Source organism: Nerophis lumbriciformis, linkage group LG08 (genome assembly GCF_033978685.3).
Source record: "Nerophis lumbriciformis linkage group LG08, RoL_Nlum_v2.1, whole genome shotgun sequence".
Lineage (NCBI taxonomy): Eukaryota > Metazoa > Chordata > Actinopteri > Syngnathiformes > Syngnathidae > Nerophis > Nerophis lumbriciformis.
The window spans coordinates 23,705,554-23,728,334 of NC_084555.2; the positions used below are offsets into that span (position 1 = coordinate 23,705,554).

Genomic DNA, 22,781 nt, shown 5'->3' on the forward strand with positions numbered 1-22,781 from the left:
ATAAAGGATTTTTGAATTGTTGCTATGTTTAGAATATTTTAAAAAAAATCTCACGTACCCCTTGGCATAACCTTCAAGTACCCCCAGGAGTACGCGTACCCCATTTGAGAACCACTGGACTAGAGTGTAATAGTTGTACTCATTCTTATTGATTATATACACTAGTGTACTGCATGTACTGTTTATTGTAATATGTGACTGCATTTCTTTTTAGAAAGTATACAATAATAACAATGTACATCTGCTGGACACTTCCTTGGGTGCAAAAAAAAAAAGATTTTATGGACACAGTTTCTCACCTTGTTTACATATGAAAAACAGGGGGTGGGGATGCACAATAATACACATATTAATAATGCCTCAATATTATCTTTGTTCAATCGAAGCGCTCTTTTTATGTGTCTCATACAGTTGAGCAGGTGTACGTAACATTCTATCCGGACGTCGACATCTGTGTTTGTGTGCTGACGGGAAACTCCAGCGGGCGCAGCATGTTTGGGCTATCTAAAGCAAACACATTAATCAGGATGCCAGGTAGCCTGAGCGCACATTAGAAGGGGAGACAAAAGGAGAAAAGTGGCTTTTTAAAAGAGCCTTTCTGCATTCTGCTCTTTAAACTGCATCGTTCCCTGGTGACATTTCTCAGCACCATATTTGCATGGCAGGCCTCTGATGTGATGGAGCAGTAGTGCAGGTCATTTGCCTTCACATTCTCCAGTCAACTCTCCAGTAACCTCGAGCTTACCCTAAAACTCTTCCAGATGGGAATAAAGGAAATTTTCCATTTTGCTCGATTGCCCTCCATCATCTTGCTGGGGTTGGTGTATGTGTTCTACGTGCTTATCGGCGGGGTGGTGTTTTGGAAGCTGGAAGGAGATCTTGAACAGAAGGACATCAGTGTTTTGTTGATGCGCAAACAAAAGTTGTTGTCAACGTACGCATGTCTGGACCAAGACAGCCTTGAGAAAGTGGCTCAGGTGAGGAACACCATTAACAAGAGAAGTAAGCGGAAGGTTAAATTGTCACACATGCGTGTAGTAAAACAAATAACATGAGGAAAATATGTTAAAAGAGTGTTACAATATTGAAATAATGGCCCTTATAGGACAAGAAACACTGTAAACATTTAATTAAAATAATGTAATCAACATTTACTGTAATCTTACAACAAATTACTATAAAAATTACAGTACCCTTATATTTCGCATCACAGTAAATTACTGTAAATGTTACTGTAAAAGTAATGCAATTATTCGCTGGTAACTTACTATGAATTTCCAATGAAAATGTTTACAATGAGCTGTATAATTGCCTGCCTAAAAATGTTGGTTTTATTAGGGACCGCAATGTCCCTTTGGGACAGAGGACTCTATTGTATTTTGTACGTTTTATTATTATAATTATTCCGCCGACTCTTTGTGCTCTAATTTGACCCTCTTAACATGCTTCAAAACTCACCATATTTGACACACACATCAGGACTGGCAAAAATTGCCATCTAATAAAAAAATAAAAAAATAAAAAAAAAAACTCAAAATTGCGCTCTAGTGCCCCCTAGGAAAAAACACAGACAAAACTGCTTGTAACTTCCGGTAGGAATGTCGTAGAGACATGAAACAAAAACCTCTATGTAGGTCTGACTTAGACCTAGATTTCATACATTGACATCCTTCAGAAATCAACAGGAAGTTGGCATTTCCCCCTTCAAAACACAATTTTAGTAAAAACAGACACTTTTGCCTCTTTGACCTGTAATTTGACCCCCTTAACATGCTTCAAAACTCACTAAACTGGACACACACATCAGGACTGGCAAAAATTGCGATCTAATAAAACCCCAACCCCAAAACTTAAAATTGCGCTCTAGCGCCCCCTTGGAAGAAAACACAGACACAACTGCCTGTAACTTCCAGTAAGAATGTCTTAGAGACCTGAAACAAAAACCTCTATGTAGGTCTCACTTAGACCTACATTTCATATACTGACAACCCCCAGCAAAAATCAACAGGAAGTTTGCAATTCCCCCTTCAAAACAAAAGTTTTGTAAAAACCGGTCACCTTTTTTCAAACATTATCTCCTCTGAGCGCGTTTGTCGTGTCGGCTTCAAACTAGCACAGGAGAGAGATTAAACCCTTCTGATTAAAAGTTGACCAAAGAGTTTTAATTACTGTTTCGGTTTGGATTTTATGTGCCGTCAAAGTCGGTCCCGTCCATCGCTGCTTGCAGCTTTAATTGTTTAGTTGTTTTCTATGTATCAGCTTAGATCATCCTCGGTGGAATTCATTGTAGCATTCCTACACTGATGAGAACCCATTGTCACCTATATAATATTGACAGAGAGACTTACAAAGCAAATTTAAAGGACATAAATAGACATGGAGTTAATTTCAGCACACTTAAAAGTGTCCCAATGGGAGCCACTATGCAATGTGTCATTTGAGCACTTTTAAAAGTGTGGTCATTTTTTCACTGTTGGAGCGTTAATATAGTAGTACCTCAACTAAAGGGCTTAATTGGGTCTGTGACTGAGCTCCTAACTCAAAACACTTGTACCAGAGGTGGGCACAGTACCCAAAAACTGTACTTGAGTAAAAGTACTGTTACTTTAGAATATCCGTCAAGTAGGGCTGGGCGATATATTGATATACGCGATATATTGCGGGTTTGTCTCTGTGCGATATAAAAAAATGACTATATCATGATATCGAGTATACGTTCTCACGCAGTTGCTTTTAGCTGCTGGCATTACACCAGAGGCTCTTCCCACTCCTTCTTGTGTCTCCTTCACACAGACAGCAAGCGCAACTTCTTACACACGTCACATACTGTCACGTCATACGTCACATACGTATACGCCCTCCCCGAGCAGAGAGGTAGCAGCATGGCCAACGTTAGCTGTGATGCTAGCGGAGTGGTGCGAGCGCTAATACAAGAGAAAGAAGGTGCGAATCTGGTAACAAATGGAGGAAGAATTAATTCCCCCAAAAAACAGCAGGGGGTCCATAGTGTGGCGGTGGTTTGGCTTCAAGTGGGAATATGTCGAACAGACAACCGTAATTTGTCAAGTGTGGGGTAAAAGCGTTGCTATAAAAAGTAGCATTACTGCTGTAACAAACAGTTCAGGGTGTCCCAAGTTACCGGAGTGTGTTAGGTAAGGAGGAGGAGTTTTGTCCCTCCAGAGTTGCCGTAGGGCTGTGACGTAGATTGTGTGTGGTTGTGGAAGGAGGTGTGTGATGTTGACATTAAAGAAGCGGTGGCTACCGAACCTGCTCTAATGTCTCCCGTTTATTATTTTATTAGATAAGTACACTGTATAGGCGAACCCAGGACACTCGGCTACACTGCTAATATGTAGCATCATTTGAAAAGTCACCCGCTAGACAATAAAGAGGGCTTACTCCGCACGTCAATATCTCCGTTCGGTGCCACACGCCCACACCATCAAAATGCCGAGGCAAACATTTCCAGATCAACACCGTATGAAAAAAATAGTTATTTTTTTAGTTGTGATTTCCTCCTCTACATGAAAGTTTAAAAGTAGCATATATTAATGCAGTATGAAGAAGAATGTTTTAATGTAGACACTGTAGCGGTTGATTTAAGGACATAATTCACCACACCTGTTATTTGAGTTTGTCATCATTCACTGTACTGTTCTATTGTGCATATGACAATGTTGTTCTTTGTGTGCAGTTAAGAGCGAGTAATTCGGCGCGGCCCCTTTAAGTGGCCGTCAGTAGATTCTCGCAAAGGTGGGGGTTTGTTGTTCCCGCGATATTTGAGTTTTGGTGTGATATCGTTCATTCTTGCTTGTGCTTGGAAGAATAAACGACGCACACGTTTTTGTGTGTCAACTATACTTCAAGTTGTCTTGCTTTCACGCTACGAGCACAACACTGGTGACCCCGACGCTTCACTGAACGGATTCGGTGAATATTAGCGACCATGACGGCGAATGCGGTTTCCCTTAAGCTACCCTGCTGGCACACCCATTACCTGATGCTCCTATTGCAATCACCACGGACGCGTCAGACTATGCTGTAGGTGCAGTGCATGAGCAGTGGGCGGGTGGCACTTGGCAGCCTTTGGCTTTCTTTAGCAGGCAGTTGCGTCCCTGCGAGCGGAAATATAGCACATTTGACCGTGAGCTCCTTGGCCTCTATCTGGCCATACGCCATTTCCGTTCGTTGCTTGAAGGCCGGCCTTTCACAGCTTTTGTGGACCACAAACCCCTCACTTTCGCGATGGCCAAGACGGCTGAACCGTGGTCAGCTCGGCAACAGAGGCACCTCTCCTACGTCTCAGAGTTCACGACGGACATCCAGCACCTTGCTGGTAAGAGCAATGTCGTTGCTGATTGCCTTTCCCGAGCCGTCGCGAGCGCTGTCCATGTGGGACTCGATTTTGCACAAATGGCAGTTGACCAGGCCGACGACCCAGACATCCAAGCTCTGAAGGCTGCAGCCACAGGGCTTCGGTTGTCTGAGGTCCCATTTGAGGAAACCGGGGTTACACTCCTTTGTGACGTCGCTAACGGTCGGCCACGGCCCCTTGTGCCCGCCATTTGGAGGCGGCGCGTGTTCGACTCCATCCACGGCCTTTCCCACCCTGGGAGGAAACCTTCCCAGCGGCTGGTTGCTGCAAAATTTGTCTGGCGTGGACTGAAAAAAGACGTTAGGGACTGGGCTTCCACATGTGTGGCATGCCAGCGCTCAAAAGTGCACTGCCACACGCGGGCCCCACTGGCACCGTTTACGGTTCCGGAGCGCCGTTTTGACCATGTCAATGTGGACCTGGTCGGACCTCTCCCATCCTCACGCGGCTGCACTTACCTCCTCACGATGGTCGACAGGACCACCCGCTGGCCGGAGGCAGTACCTTTGACGTCCGCCACCTCCGCGGAGGTGACGCGCGCGTTCATTGGTACGTGGGTTGCCCGTTTCGGTACCCCATCGGACCTATCATCCGACCGGGGCTCTCAGTTCACTTCTGAGCTCTGGGCCGCTGTGGCCGAGAGCTTGGGTGTGAAACTCCACCACACGACAGCGTATCACCCGCAGGCCAATGGTATGTGTGAGCGATTTCACAGGTCCATGAAGGCAGCACTTAGGGCGTCCCTGAAGGACAGCGCTTGGGTAGACAAGCTCCCTTGGGTGATGCTGGGGCTTCGGACTGCCCCCAAGGAAGACTTGCAATCTTCCTCGGCAGAGTTGGTGTATGGCCAGCCGCTGCGAGTGCCAGGCGACTTTATTCCTAGCACGACGACACCTTGGTCCGCCGGTAAGCAGCGAGCTGCTCTCCTCGATGCCGCCAAGAGTTTTGCCCCCATCCCCACTTCTCAACACGGCCTTACGCCGCCTCATGTTCCTGCTTCCTTAAAGGGAGCAGCGTTTGTTTTTGTCCGACACGACGCCCACCGCGGCCCCCTTCAGCCTCCTTACGATGGGCCATTTCGCATCCTAGAGAGCGGTGACAAGCATTTTCTGTTGGACATCGGGAGTCGGTCTGAAAAGATCACGGTGGACCGGCTGAAAGCGGCCCACTTGGATCTTAGTCAGTCGGTTACCATGGCCGTACCCCCGCGCCAGGGTCGGCCGCCCGCTCTACCTAGGCCCCATGATAATGTTATGCATCCTTCTACGCAGGCCCCCGGGACCTTGGACAGTGCAGGTGCCCTTCCGGTTCCCCCTGCTGACTCCCCGGCGTTGGTACCGGTCCGGCGCACCCGGTCTGGTCGGCCCGTCCGTGCCCCTGTCCATTGACGGTTTGCTTTCTTTGTGGTGGCGAATTCTGGGGGGACGTGTGTAGCGGTTGATTTAAGGACATAATTCACCACACCTGTTATTTGAGTTTGTCATCATTCACTGTACTGTTCTATTGTGCATATGACAATGTTGTTCTTTGTGTGCAGTTAAGAGCGAGTAATTCGGCGCGGCCCCTTTAAGTGGCCGTCAGTAGATTCTCGCAAAGGTGGGGGTTTGTTGTTCCCGCGATATTTGAGTTTTGGTGTGATATCGTTCATTCTTGCTTGTGCTTGGAAGAATAAACGACGCACACGTTTTTGTGTGTCAACTATACTTCAAGTTGTCTTGCTTTCACGCTACGAGCAGAACAACACATACAATCATCATACTGCTGTAATTATATGCATCAAGTGTTCATTCAAGGCTAAGGCAAAATATCGAGATATATATCGTGTATCGCGAAGAAAGAGAAGAAAATAGTCATCAAAATAATTACTTGAGTAAGAGGAAGTATTCCGTGAAAAAAACTACTCAAGTATTGAGTAACTTGTGAGTAACTTCCTATTCAGTTGCTATTTTTTAATGGTTCTTGGACTACAATTGTAGTTGATGTGAGCGTGCATTTGTAAAACATTAAAGTCATATGCAATTTCTTGCAACATGTTTTCTCCAGTCGGAAGTTGAATTCTTGTCCTCTGAAATGTGAACATTTCCACTGACACAGATGACAGCACATAATATAATGTTCTTTTTACTAGTTTGAAAGTAATCATTGAAGACGTGTGCTGTCACTTTTTACAGTCAGTATGTTTCTAAGCACTGAATTAGTCTGATTTGTCAAATAATTCAGTTTCTTCTATTTTCTCACCTGCATGTGAAGTTTTAGTTTCCATGCTCTTATCTCTAATGTGACAGTTGGCCATACGCAGTGTGCCTCTTGTATACCCGGGGGCGATTGTAGTCATTTCAGCTTCTTTAGCTATGTGGGAATGTAAATACAGTAGAAGAAAAAGAAGTCTACATGCTAATAAGCTAGTGCTAGTAATTTTTAAGCTCTGTATCTAACAAATACCTACAAGTTTCCACTGCTATTTGGTCTTATTGGTAATGCTGAGCCGGAAGGCCAAGCTCTCAATTTACCGGTCGATCTACGTCCCTGTCCTCACCTATGGTCATGAGCCTGGGGTTATGACCGAAAGGACAAGATCCCGGGTACAAGCGGCCAAAATTAGTTTCCTCCGTAGGGTGGCGGGGCTCTCCCTTAGAAATAGGGAGAGAAGCTCATCATTTGGGAGGAGCTCAGAGTAAATTTTATTTTATTTTATTTATTTTCTTGATATACCGAAAATATGGTCTGATTACAAGGAAATTTGAAAAAAGTATATGAATAATAAGACACAATGATCCTTTTTGAGCAACTCAGAGTAAAGCCGCCACTCTTCCACATCGGGAGGAGACAGATGAGGTGGTTCGGGCCTCTAGTCAGGATGCCCCCCAAACGCCTCCCTGGGCGGTTTGTAGGGCGCGTCCGACCGGTGGGAGGCCACGGGGAAGACCCAGGACACGTTGGGGAGACTATGTCTCCCAGCTGGCTTGGGAATGCCTCAGTATACCTTGGACTAAGTAGCTGGGGAGAGGGAAGTCTGGGATTCTCTGCTTAGGCTGCTGCCCCCGCGACCCTACTGCGGACAAGCGGAAGAAGTTGGATGGATGGATATATGTAATCCATCCATCCATCCATTTTCTACCGCTTATTCCCTTTGGGGTCGCGGGGGGCGCTGGAGCCTATCTCAGCTACAATCGGGCGGAAGGCGGGGTACACCCTGGACAAGTCGCCACCTCATCGCAGGGCCAACACAGATAGACAGACAACATTCACACTCACATTCACACACTAGGGCCAATTTAGTGTTGCCAATCAACCTATCCCCAGGTGCATGTCTTTGGAGGTGGGAGGAAGCCGGAGTACCCGGAGGGAACCCACGCAGTCACGGGGAGAACATGCAAACTCCACACAGAAAGATCCCGAGCCCAGGATTGAACCCAAGACTACTCAGGACCTTCGTATTGTGAGGCAGATGCACTAACCCCTCTTCCACCGTGCTGCCCGGATATATGTAATATTGTCTATAAATATATATGTATTTATAGACATACATACATATATATGTATATGTATATTAAGACTGAACTTTTAACAGTTAATCAAAAGCTGCAAATGATGCATTCCTTGCATGTGACCGCCTGTCCGTTGTTATGATGGATATCTTTTTTTTTATTCACTTATGCAGAGAGGGAATAGTTGTCTTGTGTCAACAGTCTCAAATAAAGAAGGAGGTCACACTGGTTCCCTCCTGTTGTTAAGCAAAGGGTCATCAAAAAAAGGAAATGAAAAACCCTTTGCACGGTTTTCATTAGTCAGGTGTTTATTCACATATGATCTCTTACAGTGTATGAGCAGATATGAAATGATTGTTTACATAACCTGCTTGGGAGATGTGGAAGTCACAAATCAACATGGGTGTTCTTAAAATAAACACATTTACAAATCAGTGGGACACAAAATAATAGTTTACTATTTTATTAAATTACATTTTTAATTAGATTTGTATTAGATTTGACAAATTTATTGGACTGTTCTGTAAATAAACTTAAATATTTCATAAAATAAAACCTTATAATTTTCACAAATGACTGAGAATGTTCTAAAGATAATCTTAAATATTTCATAAAAGAATATTAGATAATTTTCACAAATTAGTGGGCCTTGAAATAAACTTAAATATTTAATAAGATATGTTTTATTGTTTCACAAATCAATGTGACTTAAAATAACATGTTATAAAATATATATTTTTTTAATTCCACAAATCAATGTGTTCTAAAATAAATTTCATAAAATAATCTTCGATAATTTTCACTAATCAATTCAACTGAAATTGTCAGGATTTGGTGAGTGTTGCTTGTCTGCAGAAATAGCAGAGGTCGTGCAGGTAAAAGTATATTTATTGGCAGCAGGGAGCTAACAACTATAATGATCCAGAACAGAAGGACGGACCCAGGTGGAACTAAATAGAACTAATTAATGAGAATCAGGTGTGCTGGCCCAACATGGAACAGAAAGTAAAGTTGCTTCATAACACAGAGCCCAAACAAGAACTACTGACAAAACAAGAGCACACTGACAGGAAGTGATTCAAAAACACAGGAAATAGAAACTAGAAATAAGAGCACTAGACAGGAATAAAACGGAAAACACAAACATGACCAAACTGTCAGAACTGACGGACAGAAATATTTCATAAAGTAACATTTACTAGTTTGAATAGTATTATATTTTCTAAAAATGTTTTTTTTTTTTTTTGTTACAAGTAAATGAGACTGTTCTTGAAATAAAGTTGGATAGTTCATAAAATAACAATGATTAATTTTCACAAATACATTTGAATACTCTAAAAGTAAGCTTAAATATTTAATAATATAAAATGTATTAAGTTTCACAAATTAGGGGGACTTAAAATAAACGTAAGTATTTAAATGTATTTTTAATTTTTTTCACAAATCAATGGGACCTTTCTTGAAATAAATGTCAATATTTAATAAAATAGCACATTTAATAATTGGCACAAATTAATGGGAATGTTCTGAAAAAAAACAACGTAATTTATTCATGAAATAACATTTAATAATTTGCACATATCAGTGTAACTATTTTAAATACACTGAAATATTTCATAAATAAAATGTTATTGTTTTGACAAATCCATTGGACTCTTCTTAAAGGGGAACTGCACTTTTTTTTGGAATCGTTCACAATTATTATGAAAGACAAGAACATACAGATCTTTTTTATTTTTTATTTTAAAGATGATAAAAAAAATTTTTTGGAACATACAGCTAATAGGAGTCACCATTTTAGCCTTCTTAGCCCTCTAAAACAACTTCAAAACCCTCCATCAACGTTTTATATAGACATATTTAATGTAGTAACAGACACGTAACATAACAATATGTACAATATTAACTGTATTTTGATCATTTAAATTATTGCTGGGACTGATTTTTTCAGCACATTTATTTCCTTTTCCATAGCAGTGCACTTCGGGCAACAACTGTGTGTTCCTACTTCCGGAAACAAAGGCTTGTGTGTCTTCTAATCATGGTAGATTCGGTAACAAACAACAAAGATGACTATTTTTGGACAATTGAGGATTCACGACCTTATCTTTTTGAACCTGAATATACTGGGGATGACCTACTGCTTCTAGAAGTAAGCACAAAGGAAGAGTGAGACGTTGGAGCAGACAGAAGCCGAGAGAGTGAAGTGAATGTGAATGTGACTCGAAGCTGCAAAATGTGGAATTTGAAGCCATGCTATTTCGACATAATATAGTGCCTAACCAAAATAAACCGGGGAAAAATTCCACAGCCAGCTGGACCAAACGCACAACTGTCCATCAAGTGGGTCACACTTGCACATGCACGTCATGCATGTATCATATCTATCATGTATCATGATAGACAGCATACACTGTCTGGCTAGCTGTGTAAAAGCAAAACATGAAATGTGGTTACAGATAGTGTAATATTATTGTTCATGTGTTTCAGTCAGTACAGATTGATGTTCTATCGCATTGTGTTGTGCGTTACAAACTCAAGTGTGTCTCGTACTGACGTAGAAGCTAGCTTATCTCTTGCCGTAGTCAGCTTTTACAGCTATTACCGAAGCACGCCCATGTGTTACTACGCTGGAAAGAAAGTTACTCAGTGTTGGCTCCTACAATAAAAATGTCGGGTTACGGAACGTAAATGAAGTATTGGTGACGGTGTTTGAATTCATTTTTAAAGTGATTTGGAGATAGAATTGATTGTTCCCATTAGCTACATTGCTAGCCACCAAGAACGAGACGATTTTTATGTTAGAATGCAGAAAAAAACGTTTGTCTTTTTGTCTCCCATGATTGTGAACAAAATTCCCCCCAAAAAGTGGTCGCCCCTTAAAATAAGTTTAAATATATATATATATATATATATAAAAAAACTCATTTTGAAAAAAAAGTATAAATCAATTGGATTTAAATAAATGTATATATTTCTTTTTTATTATATATATATATATATGCATATTTATGTATATGTATATGTATATATATATATATATATATATATATATATATATATATATATATATATATATATATATATAGTGTATGTGTGTATATATATAATATATATGTATGTATGTATGTATGTGCCGTTTATATATATATATATATATATATATATATATATATATATATATATATATATATATATATATATATATATATTCTACCGCTTGTCCGCGGGGGGTGCTGTAACCTATCTCAGCTGCATTCGGGTGGAAGGCGGGGTATACCCTGGACAAGTCGCCACCTCATCGCAGGGCCAACACAGATAGACAGACAACATTCACACTCACATTCACACACTAGGGCCAATTTAGTGTTGCCAATCAACTTATTCCCAGGTGCATGTCTTTGGAGGTGGGAGGAAGCCTGAGTACCCGGAGGGAACCCACGCAGTCACGGGGAGAACATGCAAACTCCACACAAAGAGACCCTGATCCCGGGAATCGTATTTTCCCAGAAAGGGGTACAAAAAAAGAATAACAAATAACTAAATAAAATATAGATACTTTGAAAACTGCAATATACTTCACTATTACAGACCCTGAGGGGGACAAATGAATGGATGGATGGATATTACAGTAGTGTTGTATTTCCAATATATGATAATGTTATGTAGGCATATATTCAAATAAAATGACATGTTACCATAACAATTATTTCTAATTAAAACAATGTTCTTGTTTTCAGCTGCTGTCTGCTTTTCCACTGACATGTTTTGTCTGTTGCAATATGCAAAATTTATCAAAGGATTTCCCATTTTTCAGTGTGCCAGTAACTTTATGTGTCACTTAGTGGCTTGAAATGTTTTAAATGGACGACCATCTGATTTCCATCTTGCCACATCATCATGCTTGTATCCTGTTTATTCACTTGACTCTCAGACTGCATGTCTCCTATACCTAAAATAATCCAACAGATGTTCTACTCCAACAACCTTGTTGCCATGATACTGTGTTGGAGCTTTGATATGCAAGAAACAAGCAGGTTTATTTGTGCACGTTGTTACTGTGATAGCATATTTATTTGCAATACATGATATTTTCATGACAAGTTAATATGGAAAGTGCGACTATTTCCGGCCCCTCAGTTTACATTTGACCCATCATTCACATCGAAATGTGCACCACATCCCTAACTTTTATTAGCCACACATCCTCGCCAAAGGAAATGTGCTTTGGCAAATATAACTGCCTGCCATGCTTTTGCACTGTCAATTTGCAGCTTTCACTGACAGTGGTGGACAAATTAACAGTTCAAATCATATGTTATTGTGACATTTTAACATTCACATCCGATTCCGTTGGCCAAAACAACAGTCTGTTGGGGAAAAGTTATCATATAAGGAATATTCACAAGGTTAGGTTTAAAAAAAGATACAAATAAAACGACTTCTTAAAGTTTTTGGTGTCAGTCTCATGCAGAAAATGTATAGTAAATGTAATAGTCAATGAATTAAGTGACTCAATGAATATAAGTATGGCCACGCTCGGGAATCATTTTGGTTATTTAACCCCCAATTCCAACCCTTGATGCTGAGTGCCAAGCATTTTGTTGAATCCCTGCAATGTGCTTAGTGTCAAAATGTTATTAGCACAAAAGCCTTATGGGTATATTTCATGTATTTGCAAATTGTATGTTTGAAAACCATACCCTTGTTACTTTCAATCCTGTTACTCAACTGAATATTTTTGGGCTTTGGGCAACCATGTACAAAAAAAATTAAAATAAAATAGCCTGAGAAGGGCCTATACACATTTTGAGTTGTTGGATATGTGAATGATCAGATTTAAAAGTGAGGGGGAAAAAGTAAGTTTATTTTGAGAGAGTTAAAAAAATGGAATGTCCTTAATGTGATTGCAGTCCTTTGATTGCAAGGCATTTTTACAATAGATTTATGACGTTGCTTTATGGTGTTTGTATGGTTGTTTCTGCACGTTTGTCAGCCACCATGCCTGTACTGCATGGGAAGGGGATTCATGTGGCCCCTGTCACCACGCTTTACTCGACATATGAAACATGACGAATTGAGAGGGTGCACTAATCACTTTAGCCACCAGATGGCGGTAAAGTGTTGAATATCTTAAAATGTGTTTCGTGCCAATTCCAACTTTGACCACAATGTCAGTTGCTATGTCGAGTGAGTGGCACTAGCCGTCATTTTTAGCAGACTGCATTGCAAAATAATTAACCCTTCACCTTCCGCTCAGGCGAGAAGGAGGGCCGTATTCCCACTGTACTCACTCATAGACAGTAACAACTAGAATAAGAAAGTACCGTAGTTGGTCCACCCTTTTACACTTTTTGGGAAGACTCTGCAAAATGTGTGTGTGTGCGTGGGAATCTTTAAATTTGGAAGGTCAAAAGTTCCTGTTCCCACAGCAAGAATGAGGAGTGTAGCAAAAGCCATCATTTAATGATGATGCATGTTCTAAGACTTTAGTCCATGTCCTGTAAGCTTTAAAAAGGGAGGTTTTTTTTGCATCATCGATATTCGCTGTTAAATCTTTCCCACACCTCCTGACTGTTATGTAACAGACTGACACACACACACACACAATCGAACTCCCCAATGTCCGCACTAAAGTGTGTGTAGTGCCTCTGCTTTTTGTTTGCCAGGTGCTTAACAGCGCGTCCAAAGTGGGTTTGAGTTTAAAAGGCAACAGCTCCACGGACGGATTCTGGAAATTCACCAGCTCAGCTGTGTTCGCTGCCACCGTGGTCACCACCATAGGTCAGTAACACACGTGTAGGCGTGTGACAACGCATTATGTCATCATGGATTCATTTTTGCCTCACTGTGTAATAATCTGCCAGTATTTATTTTTCTATTTTTTTAATGAAATGTAATGTGCCTCACAATACGAAGGTCCTGAGTAGTCCTGAGTTCAATCCCGGGCTCGGGATCTTTCTGAGTGGAGTTTGCATGTTCTCCCCGTGACTGCGTGGGTTCCCTACGGGTACTCTGGCTTCCTCCCACCTCCAAAAACATGCACCTGGGGATAGGTGGATTGGCAACACTAAATTGGCCCTAGTGTGTGAATGTGAGTGTGAATGTTGTCTGTCTATCTGTGTTGGCCCTGCGATGAGGTGGCGACTTGTCCAGGGTGTACCCCGCTTTCCGCCCGAATGCAGCTGAGATAGGCTCCAGCACCCCCCGCAATAGAAAATGGATGGATGGAAATGTAACAGTTTGGTGCGTTACGTAATAAAGCATCAAATTTGATGCCTAATACTAATCTATGGCAAATGCAATGTAAATAGCGCGGTGCTGGAGCCCGTGCGAGTCTGCCACCAGATACAATGTCAAAAAAGACGCAGTAACCTCGTACCCAAATTGGTACCAATTCCTCGTTACACTTGTTAAAAATAAACCAAAAATCAGCATTGAAATATCATTAAAGGTGTGTTGACGGAAGTTACTTTCCTGGCATAATCCAGCATGTTTAAAGTTACAAACCCTGTTTCCATATGAGTTGGGAAATTGTGTTAGATGTAAATATAAACGGAATACAATGATTTGCAAATCCTTTTCAACCCATATTCAATTGAATGCACTACAAAGACAAGATATTTGATGTTCAAACTCATAAACTTGATTTTTTTTTTGCAAATAATAATTAACTTAGAATTTCATGGCCAAAGTAGTTGAGAAAGGGCATGTTCACCACTGTGTTACATGGCCTTTCCTTTTAACAACACTCAGTAAACGTTTGGGAACTGAGGAGACACATTTTTTAAGCTTCTCAGGTGGAATTCTTTCCCATTCTTGCTTGATGTACAGCTTAAGTTGTTCAACAGTCCGGGGGTCTCCGTTGTGGTATTTTAGGCTTCATAATGCGCCACACATTTTCAATGGGAGACAGGTCTGGACTACAGGCAGGCCAGTCTAGTACCCGCACTCTTTTACTATGAAGCCATGTTGATGTAACACGTGGCTTGGCATTGTCTTGCTGAAATAAGCAGGGGCGTCCATGGTAACGTTGCTTGGATGGCAACATATGTTGCTTCAAAACCTGTATGTACCTTTCAGCATTAATAGTGCCTTCACAGATGTGTAAGTTACCCATGTCTTGGGCACTAATACACCCCCATACCATCACAGATGATGGCTTTTCAACTTTGCGCCTATAACAATCCGGATGGTTCTTTTCCTCTTTGGTCCGGAGGACACGACGTCCACAGTTTCCAAAAACAATTTGAAATGTGGACTCGTCAGACCACAGAACACTTTTCCACTTTGTATCAGTCCATCTTAGATGAGCTCAGGCCCAACGAAGCCGACGGCGTTTCTGGGTGTTGTTGATAAACGGTTTTCGCCTTGCATAGGAGAGTTTTAACTTGCACTTACAGATGTAGCGACCAACTGTAGTTACTGACAGTGGGTTTCTGAAGTGTTCCTGAGCCCATGTGGTGATATCCTTTACACACTGATGTCGCTTGTTGATGCAGTACAGCCTGAGAGATCGAAGGTCACGGGCTTAGCTGCTTACGTGCAGTGTTTTCTCCAGATTCTCTGAACCCTTTGATGATATTACGGACCGTAGTTGGTGAAATCCCTTAATTCCTTGCAATAGCTGGTTGAGAAAGGTTTTTCTTAAACTGTTCAACAATATTCTCACGCATTTGTTGACAAAGTGGTGACCCTCGCCCCATCCTTGTTTGTGAATGACTGAGCATTTCATGGAATCTACTTTTATACCCAATCATGGCACCCACCTGTTCCCAATTTGCCTGTTCACCTGTGGGATGTTCCAAATAAGTGTTTGATGAGCATTCCTCAACTTTATCAGTATTTATTGCCACCTTTCCCAACTTCTTTGTCACGTGTTGCTGGCATGAAATTCTAAAGTTAATGATTATTTGCAAAAAAAAAAATGTTTATCAGTTTGAACATCAAATATGTTGTCTTTGTAGCATATTCAACTGAATATGGGTTGAAAACGATTTGCAAATCATTGTATTCCATTTATATTTACATCTAACACAATTTCCCAACTCCTATGGAAACAGGGTTTGTAAAGTACCAATGATTGTCACACACACACTCGGTGTGGCGAACATTCAGGTTCTTAATTGAGGCTGTCTCACACGTGCACATACACACAAAAAAGATCTCTCTGAGGAGAAAAAGATTTACGTAAACACAAGCGCCCTCTAGGTAGCCACATGTCCGTGACATACAGCATCTTTAAAGGCAACCGGTTAAGGAGAACAAGTCTCCTTAAATTAAATCTGCCGTTGCATCTGCACATCTGGACAAGAAGGTTGCAAGTATACAGTTTGGACTTCCTTTATATTATATATAAACAGAACACTCTCCAGCTCAAGATGTTATGATGTACTGGACCAAAATATGCCAAAACAGAATTTGAGGCATGTAAACAAGAAGACAAGTAAAGATTGCAGTAGCAGTTGAACTTTTTCCTGTATAGCCCACTAAAAACATCCCAAAACATCCAAACAATGCTCTATTTACATGCAAATCAACTAAGCTACACTCTCAAAAATAGTGGTACCAGCGTGTACCTAAAAGGGAACAATGCTTTTGTTGCTGGGATGTACCTTTTTGACATTTCTATACCCTTCAGTCCAGGTCCATTTGTCTACCCTATCAATTTGTACCAGTTAAAATACAATCGCTAATAATAATTCAGCCCGAAGTGCTTCATACAAGGAACCTCATAAATAGCTGAAAGTGCTAGGATGATGTAAATACCATACCATACCAACTTTATTTATAAATGTGTGCTTTAACCCATAATTAAAGAGATTTAACGCTCAATACAAACAATAAGTAAAATCTTGGAAGAATACAACAGAACAACAACAATAGAACAAGGTCATGTCAGAAATAATGAATACAAGTTAAAGTTAAAGTACCAATGATTGTGACACACACACTAGGTGTGGTGAAATTTTGTCCTCTGCATTTGACCCATCCCCTTGTTCACCCCCTGGGAGGTGAGGGGAGCAGTGAGCAGCAGCGGTGGCCGCGCCCAGGAATCATTTTTGGTGATTTAACCCCCAATTAAAACCGTTGATGCTGAGTGCCAAGCAGGGAGGTAATGGGTCCCATTTTTATAGTCTTTGGTATGACTCGGCCGGGGTTTGAACTCACAACCTACAGATCTCAGGGCGGATCCTCCAACCACTAGGCCACTGAGTAGTAGTAGGTGTGATGATCACTCATGACAGTACTTGTGTTCATTATGTTTGTACATTTCCTGTTCAGCACGCGTGTTTCCTTTCTCCACTTCCTATTCTGAGCACTGATCGCCACACCCGCCCCTGATCAGTGATCAGGAGAGGCCTTATTTGCCGGCGTCGTCGTCTTGTAAACCCTCTGCTGGTTCATTGCTTTGCTTGCATGCCGTGTGTGTATTTCTCACTTGTTCACGCAGGTCCCATCATTAAAACACCTTTTTTTTGCCTGCACGTCACCTACTGTCTCTGCATCCTGGGTCACGCCGTGACAAATACGCTTGCATTATCTAACATGCTGACATGGCCAATATCCTTTTGAGAACCAGCGTCCACTCGATTTGGATGTTTGTTTTCGGTCTTTCTTTGGTCAGTTACAACATGACAAATGTCCACTGTAGAGGACGCTGGTTCTTGGGAAGATGTTCTGGTTGAGAAGCAACAACTATGTCCTTGTTTTGCTTCTCAAACAAATGGAGTGACTCATTTGTGTATTCCAGGTTATGGAAACATGAGTCCCAGCTCCACAGCTGGTCAGATCTTCTGTGTGTTCTTTGCCCTTTTTGGCATCCCGCTCAATATGGTGGTGCTCAACAGGGTGGGCAAATACATGCTAGTTACGGAGAGGAACATCTCCAACTTCCTGGAGGGGAAAACTGGCAGACGGGTGAGGAAGACCCGTCATCACGTCTACCAAATGTTTGTGTATCTTGTTTACTTATTACATTTCTGAGTCTCATTTGCAAGTATCATTAACCGTAAATTCCGGGCTATACAGCGCACCAGTATTTTAGCCGCACCTGTCAGGCTTGGTCAAAAGATAGGACTCAGATGCAGAGTAGGGATTAATTCGGCAGGCTTTTATTTTGAAAGCTTCCTTTCACCTCCAGAGTCAGGGCAATTCAATATAGGCTATAACTAACCTAGTCGGCGAAAAAGGTTCCAAAAAAGGAACAACCGAAAATCACTCCGAAAGGAGGAAAACACAAAAACAATAACGAACTATACTTGGCGCCGTATATTCTATGAAATTTATTATAAACAAAAAAAACGCTCCAACAGGAGGAAAAAACAATGGCTATGAAACTTCTACACTGTCTCCAATCTAATAAAGGTTAACAAAAAATGTCACTCAAAAAAATTGAGGAAAAGGAAGAACTGTAAGAAAAACGGAAAACTCACCACTTCGGCTGTAAAACAAAATAACACAAAGTCACTCTGCTGAGGCGGAGAAGAAGAGAACTCAAAATAGCAACGAAGGAATTCAGGATCTAGATATTCAAACACGAGACGAGGCAAGGCATGGACAGGATGCTATAGAGGCACAAATAAACGAGACAATAGAGGCACGAATAAACAAGACAATCTGGCACAGAACAAAGGGAGGCGTGGGCTTATAAGACACATGAGGGTAATGGGGAACAGGTGGAAACAATCAATGATCAGGGATGAGGTCAGACTGATGACACAAAAGGAAGGGCAAGTGACCTGAAACGAGAGGAGTTACTTTTCAAACTAAAACATGCAATTCACAAGACAGAAGAAACCAAGACAAGACATCTCTCACTGCGGTGTGACAGCATCCACTAAATTCTAGAATAAATAAATATTTTTACATACAGTATATTAGCCGCATCAGACCATAAGCCGCAGATAGTGTATATAACGGTACAAAATATTTGGTCAATGTTTATTTACATGTCTAAATTGTTTCCAAACGGTCACACAGCAGTAAAACGGCTGATCAAACAAAACAGAAGTCATCATCATGGACCCTCTAGCTGCGAAGCTAGCTCTCCAATCAGTTAAACAGACTTAATAAGTCCACGGTGATGTTTTGGTGAATTTACTAATCTGGAACAGTACAAACAGAATGCCATTATAAGTTAATAATACTAACACAGAAACTTGTGAACGCGTTACATTACGATAGCACGTACAAATATGCATTAAAACACTTCTACAGACATCACTCATGGGACTGTTTAGTAAGTATGAATTGTTTTAGTTATATTGTAAAACTTGCAAACGTTTGCTAGTGATGAATGGCGACTTGTCCAGGGTGTACCCCGCCTTCCGCCCGATTGTAGCTGAGATAGGCTCCAGCGCCCCCCGCGACCCCAAAAGGGAATAAGCGGTAGAAAATGGATGGATGGATGGAATGAAGAATCCTTTCGAGCAGAAACGCTATGGACGAATAGTAGACGAAACAGAATATACTTCCTGTTCAAGGCACAAAACAGGAAGTACATTTTCAACCCACAGCACCTGCAGTGAGCGAACTCGTCTAAAAGATGGCGCCATAGCAGAAATAATAACAGAATGTTTCAGCTTCTGTCTGTGTTTTTTTCTAACTATTTGTTGAGTATAAAACATTATGGCTGTGAGTGAAGAAAAATCCATAAATTAGCTGCATCGTTTTATAAGCCACAGGTTTCAAAGCGTAGTAAAAAAGTAGCGGCTTATAGTCTGAAAAATACAGTAGTAGACTATGCATGCAGTTGCATTTCCAAGACCTTAGATGGCAGTAGTGTATTGCTTGGATTCAAATGACGTCACGTCCGGCTCACATTCCTCCCGTTAAATATACGTGGTGGTCAAGCAAGCTCTGTTCTCAATGGGTACAAAGCGCCATTTAACCTTTCTCAAAGAAAAAATGCCCTATGCTTGTGTTGTTTTCGGCTATACGAACCGTTTAAATCACAAAAAGGATGAACGTTTCATCAGAGTTCCTCAAGAGGTAATCAAAAAGGGAGGAAGAGTGCAAGAGTTTACGACACAACGGGGAGAAAAGCATGCAGCTCACACTCCAGTCCGAGGGAGCAGAGTCGAAGAATGCATGAGTTTGCAATGATCACTTTGTTAAAGTTAAAGTTAAAGTAGCAATGATTGTCACACACACACACTTGGTGTGGTGAAATGTGTCTTCTGCATTTGACCCATTCCTTTGTTCACCCCCTGGGAGGTGAGGGGAGCAGTGAGCAACAGCGGTGGCCACGCCCGGGAATAATTTTTGGTGATTTAACCCCCAATTCCAACCCTTGATGCTGAGTGCCAAGCAGGGATGTAATGGGTCCCATTTTTATAGTCTTTGGTATGACTCGGCCGGAGTTTGAACTCACAACCTACCGATCTCAGGTAGGTTGTTCTCTAACCACTAGGCCACTGAGTAGGTTTGTTTGATATACTTTTAACATTTATTATTTCCCATTTCAGTATGATCTTGATATTATTTGTATTTTAAAAAGCACCAACCTAATAAAAAAAAAAAGCAAATGTGAGCTAAACCTAAAAGAGTTAAGCTTTTACCGAAGACAACAATCATAAATGAAACTTTCAGCACATACACAATGTTGACATCTATAGTTATATTTTGATAAAGACGGGGATAAACGTACTTGTAAACGGTATGTGCAACAGCAACAAAATGGCGTCTGGAGCACAATAGTTCCATATGTCTGGGAACACGACTGACGTATAATCCTTGATATCACGCGAAAAATCTTTTTATAAAGTACAGGGATCTATTCCATTGCATAGTTAGATTTTACTTACTTATTGCAGGAAGATCTAGGCCACTTGCGTACTCAGATAGTGTGTGCGTGGCTTGCTGTACAACGGCCATCTTACTTTGGTTGACCACCACTTTTTTTCATTTCCCAGAAAAAGTCACATGACGAAATACAAGCAATAGACTTGCTTTGGCCAGGAAGTAGTCTTTGCTGTTTACTTGTTTCATTTCTCTTAATTTAGACGTGTACATGCTTCTTGGTCCACCTGGTGTCTTACCTATGTGGAACGCTCTTCTTCTTAATCGTCCCCATGATCGTGTTCCAGTTCCGCGAAGGTTGGACCTACTCACAGGCTATCTACTACTGCTTCATCACCCTCAGCACCATCGGCTTCGGAGACTTTGTGGCCGGTACAGTTGGCACATTCAAACTCTGATACCAGGATCGTTGATGGGCATCTTTGGGTGTCACTTTGCAGACAACAACCCGGACAAAGTGTACCCCGAGTGGTACAGCATCTTCATGGCCTCATGGATCTTCTTCGGCCTGGCCTGGCTGGCGCTCATCATCAACCACTCCATTGACATGCTGGAGGGCCTCAACATGCACCTCAAGCGGTGGTGGGGGGGCAGCAAGCAGGAGGAGGAAGATTGTGTGGGGACCCACAACCCTGACACACAGCTGGAGGAGGAAAAAGAGGTCAACCGGCCGCCTTTAAAGCAGTAAAGTGCGCCAAAAGTCGATTTGAGATATTTCTAAAGTTTGGAAAGCTATATTAGTTGAACATAACCACCTGCTGTTGCTATTTATTATAAACACACTAAATATACTGTACATTACATTTTTTATTTATTCACTTCCTGAATTGTGTGGGTGTGTCAATCAATCAAATGTAGCATTTTTCATGCACAGGCAAGGGATTGCCACCAACAAAACACACACATACACACACACACACACACACACACACACACACACATTATTGTATTTGTTACCTTCTTGAGACCTCTGAAAAAAGCCTACCTCTTTAGGACCACCCTAATTTTGATAGATTTCCCCACCAGAGATGAAAAATGAGATCTCTATTTTTTGTTTTTTTTGTAATGTGCTTAAGGCCGAGGACAAACGAGTCACGGACCACATATGGCCCCTGTGCCGCACTTTGGGCAACTCAGCTGTAGAAGCTAACTGTTAATGACCACCACCATAGTCTTAGTACCGTAGTGTATTTGTTCTTCCTATGATCACATATGGGACGCGGGTTGTCTTACGTCAGCACCGGAAGACGTAAAATCACTTTAGCATTTTTTTAGGAGGATGAATAGGGAAGTCCTTCTGTAGCTTGTTTTAGCATATATTGCTGCCTTTGCACCTGTCAATGTTTACTTTTGTATGCACATTAAATCAACAAAAAATCCTGACTTTGGAGCAATGTTCACAGACTCTAGTATTTGGCTCTTTATTAGATGCAATGGTTTTCCGTATTGGGACCATAATTTTGGTCCTAACTTGTTCACTGGTCCTCATATGGAAGTTACTTTTCGTTGTTGAAGTCTCCAGAAGGGTAGAGATACAAGAACATACACACACACACATAAACACACAAACACACACTCACACACACACACACATTCTTGTATTTGTTACCTTCTTGAGACCTCTGAAAAATGCCTACCTCTTTAGGACCACCCTAATTTTGATAGATTTCCCCACCAGGGATGAAAAATGAGATCTCTATTTTTTGTTTTTTTGTAATGTGCTTAAGGCCTAGGACAAACGAGTCACGGACCACATATGGCCCCTGTCCCGCACTTTGGGCAACCCAGTTGTAGAAGCTAACTGTTAATGGCCACCATAGTCTTAGTACCGTAGTGTATTTGTTCATCATATGGTCACATATGGGACGCGGGTTGTCTTACGTCAGCACCGGAAGACGTAAAATCACTTTAGCATTTTTTTAGGGGGATGAATAGGGAAGTCCTTCTTTAGCTTGTTTTATTTCCCCTCGGGGATTAATAAAGTATTTCTGATTCTGATTCTGATCATATATTGCTGCCTTTGCACCTGTCAATGTTTACTTTTGTATGCACATTAAATGAACAAAAAATCCTGACCTTGGAGCAATGTTCACGGACTCTAGTATTTGGCTCTT

General features: G+C 41.4%; 1 protein-coding gene across 1 annotated transcript; it reads left to right on the top strand.

The window, feature by feature from the left end:
• Window positions 1-761: 761 nt before the first annotated feature.
• kcnk17 (potassium channel, subfamily K, member 17) lies at window positions 762-21,490 on the top strand. Its single transcript, XM_061967956.1, has 5 exons — window positions 762-977; window positions 13,533-13,647; window positions 17,618-17,784; window positions 20,871-21,039; window positions 21,108-21,490. Exons 1-5 carry the CDS (start codon window positions 762-764, stop codon window positions 21,353-21,355), a joined length of 915 nt encoding a protein of 304 aa, XP_061823940.1. The 3' UTR covers window positions 21,356-21,490.
• Window positions 21,491-22,781: the final 1,291 nt, after the last annotated feature.

Excerpts from the sequence above, each read along its gene's own strand:
- kcnk17 (XM_061967956.1), top strand. The coding sequence starts at position 762 with ATGGGAATAAAGGAAATTTTCCATTTTGCTCGATTGCCCTCCATCATC. Across the intron at positions 978-13,532 it reads GCCTTGAGAAAGTGGCTCAG|GTGCTTAACAGCGCGTCCAA; the intron begins GTGAGGAACACC and ends TTTGTTTGCCAG. Across the intron at positions 17,785-20,870 it reads AGGGGAAAACTGGCAGACGG|ACGTGTACATGCTTCTTGGT; the intron begins GTGAGGAAGACC and ends CTCTTAATTTAG.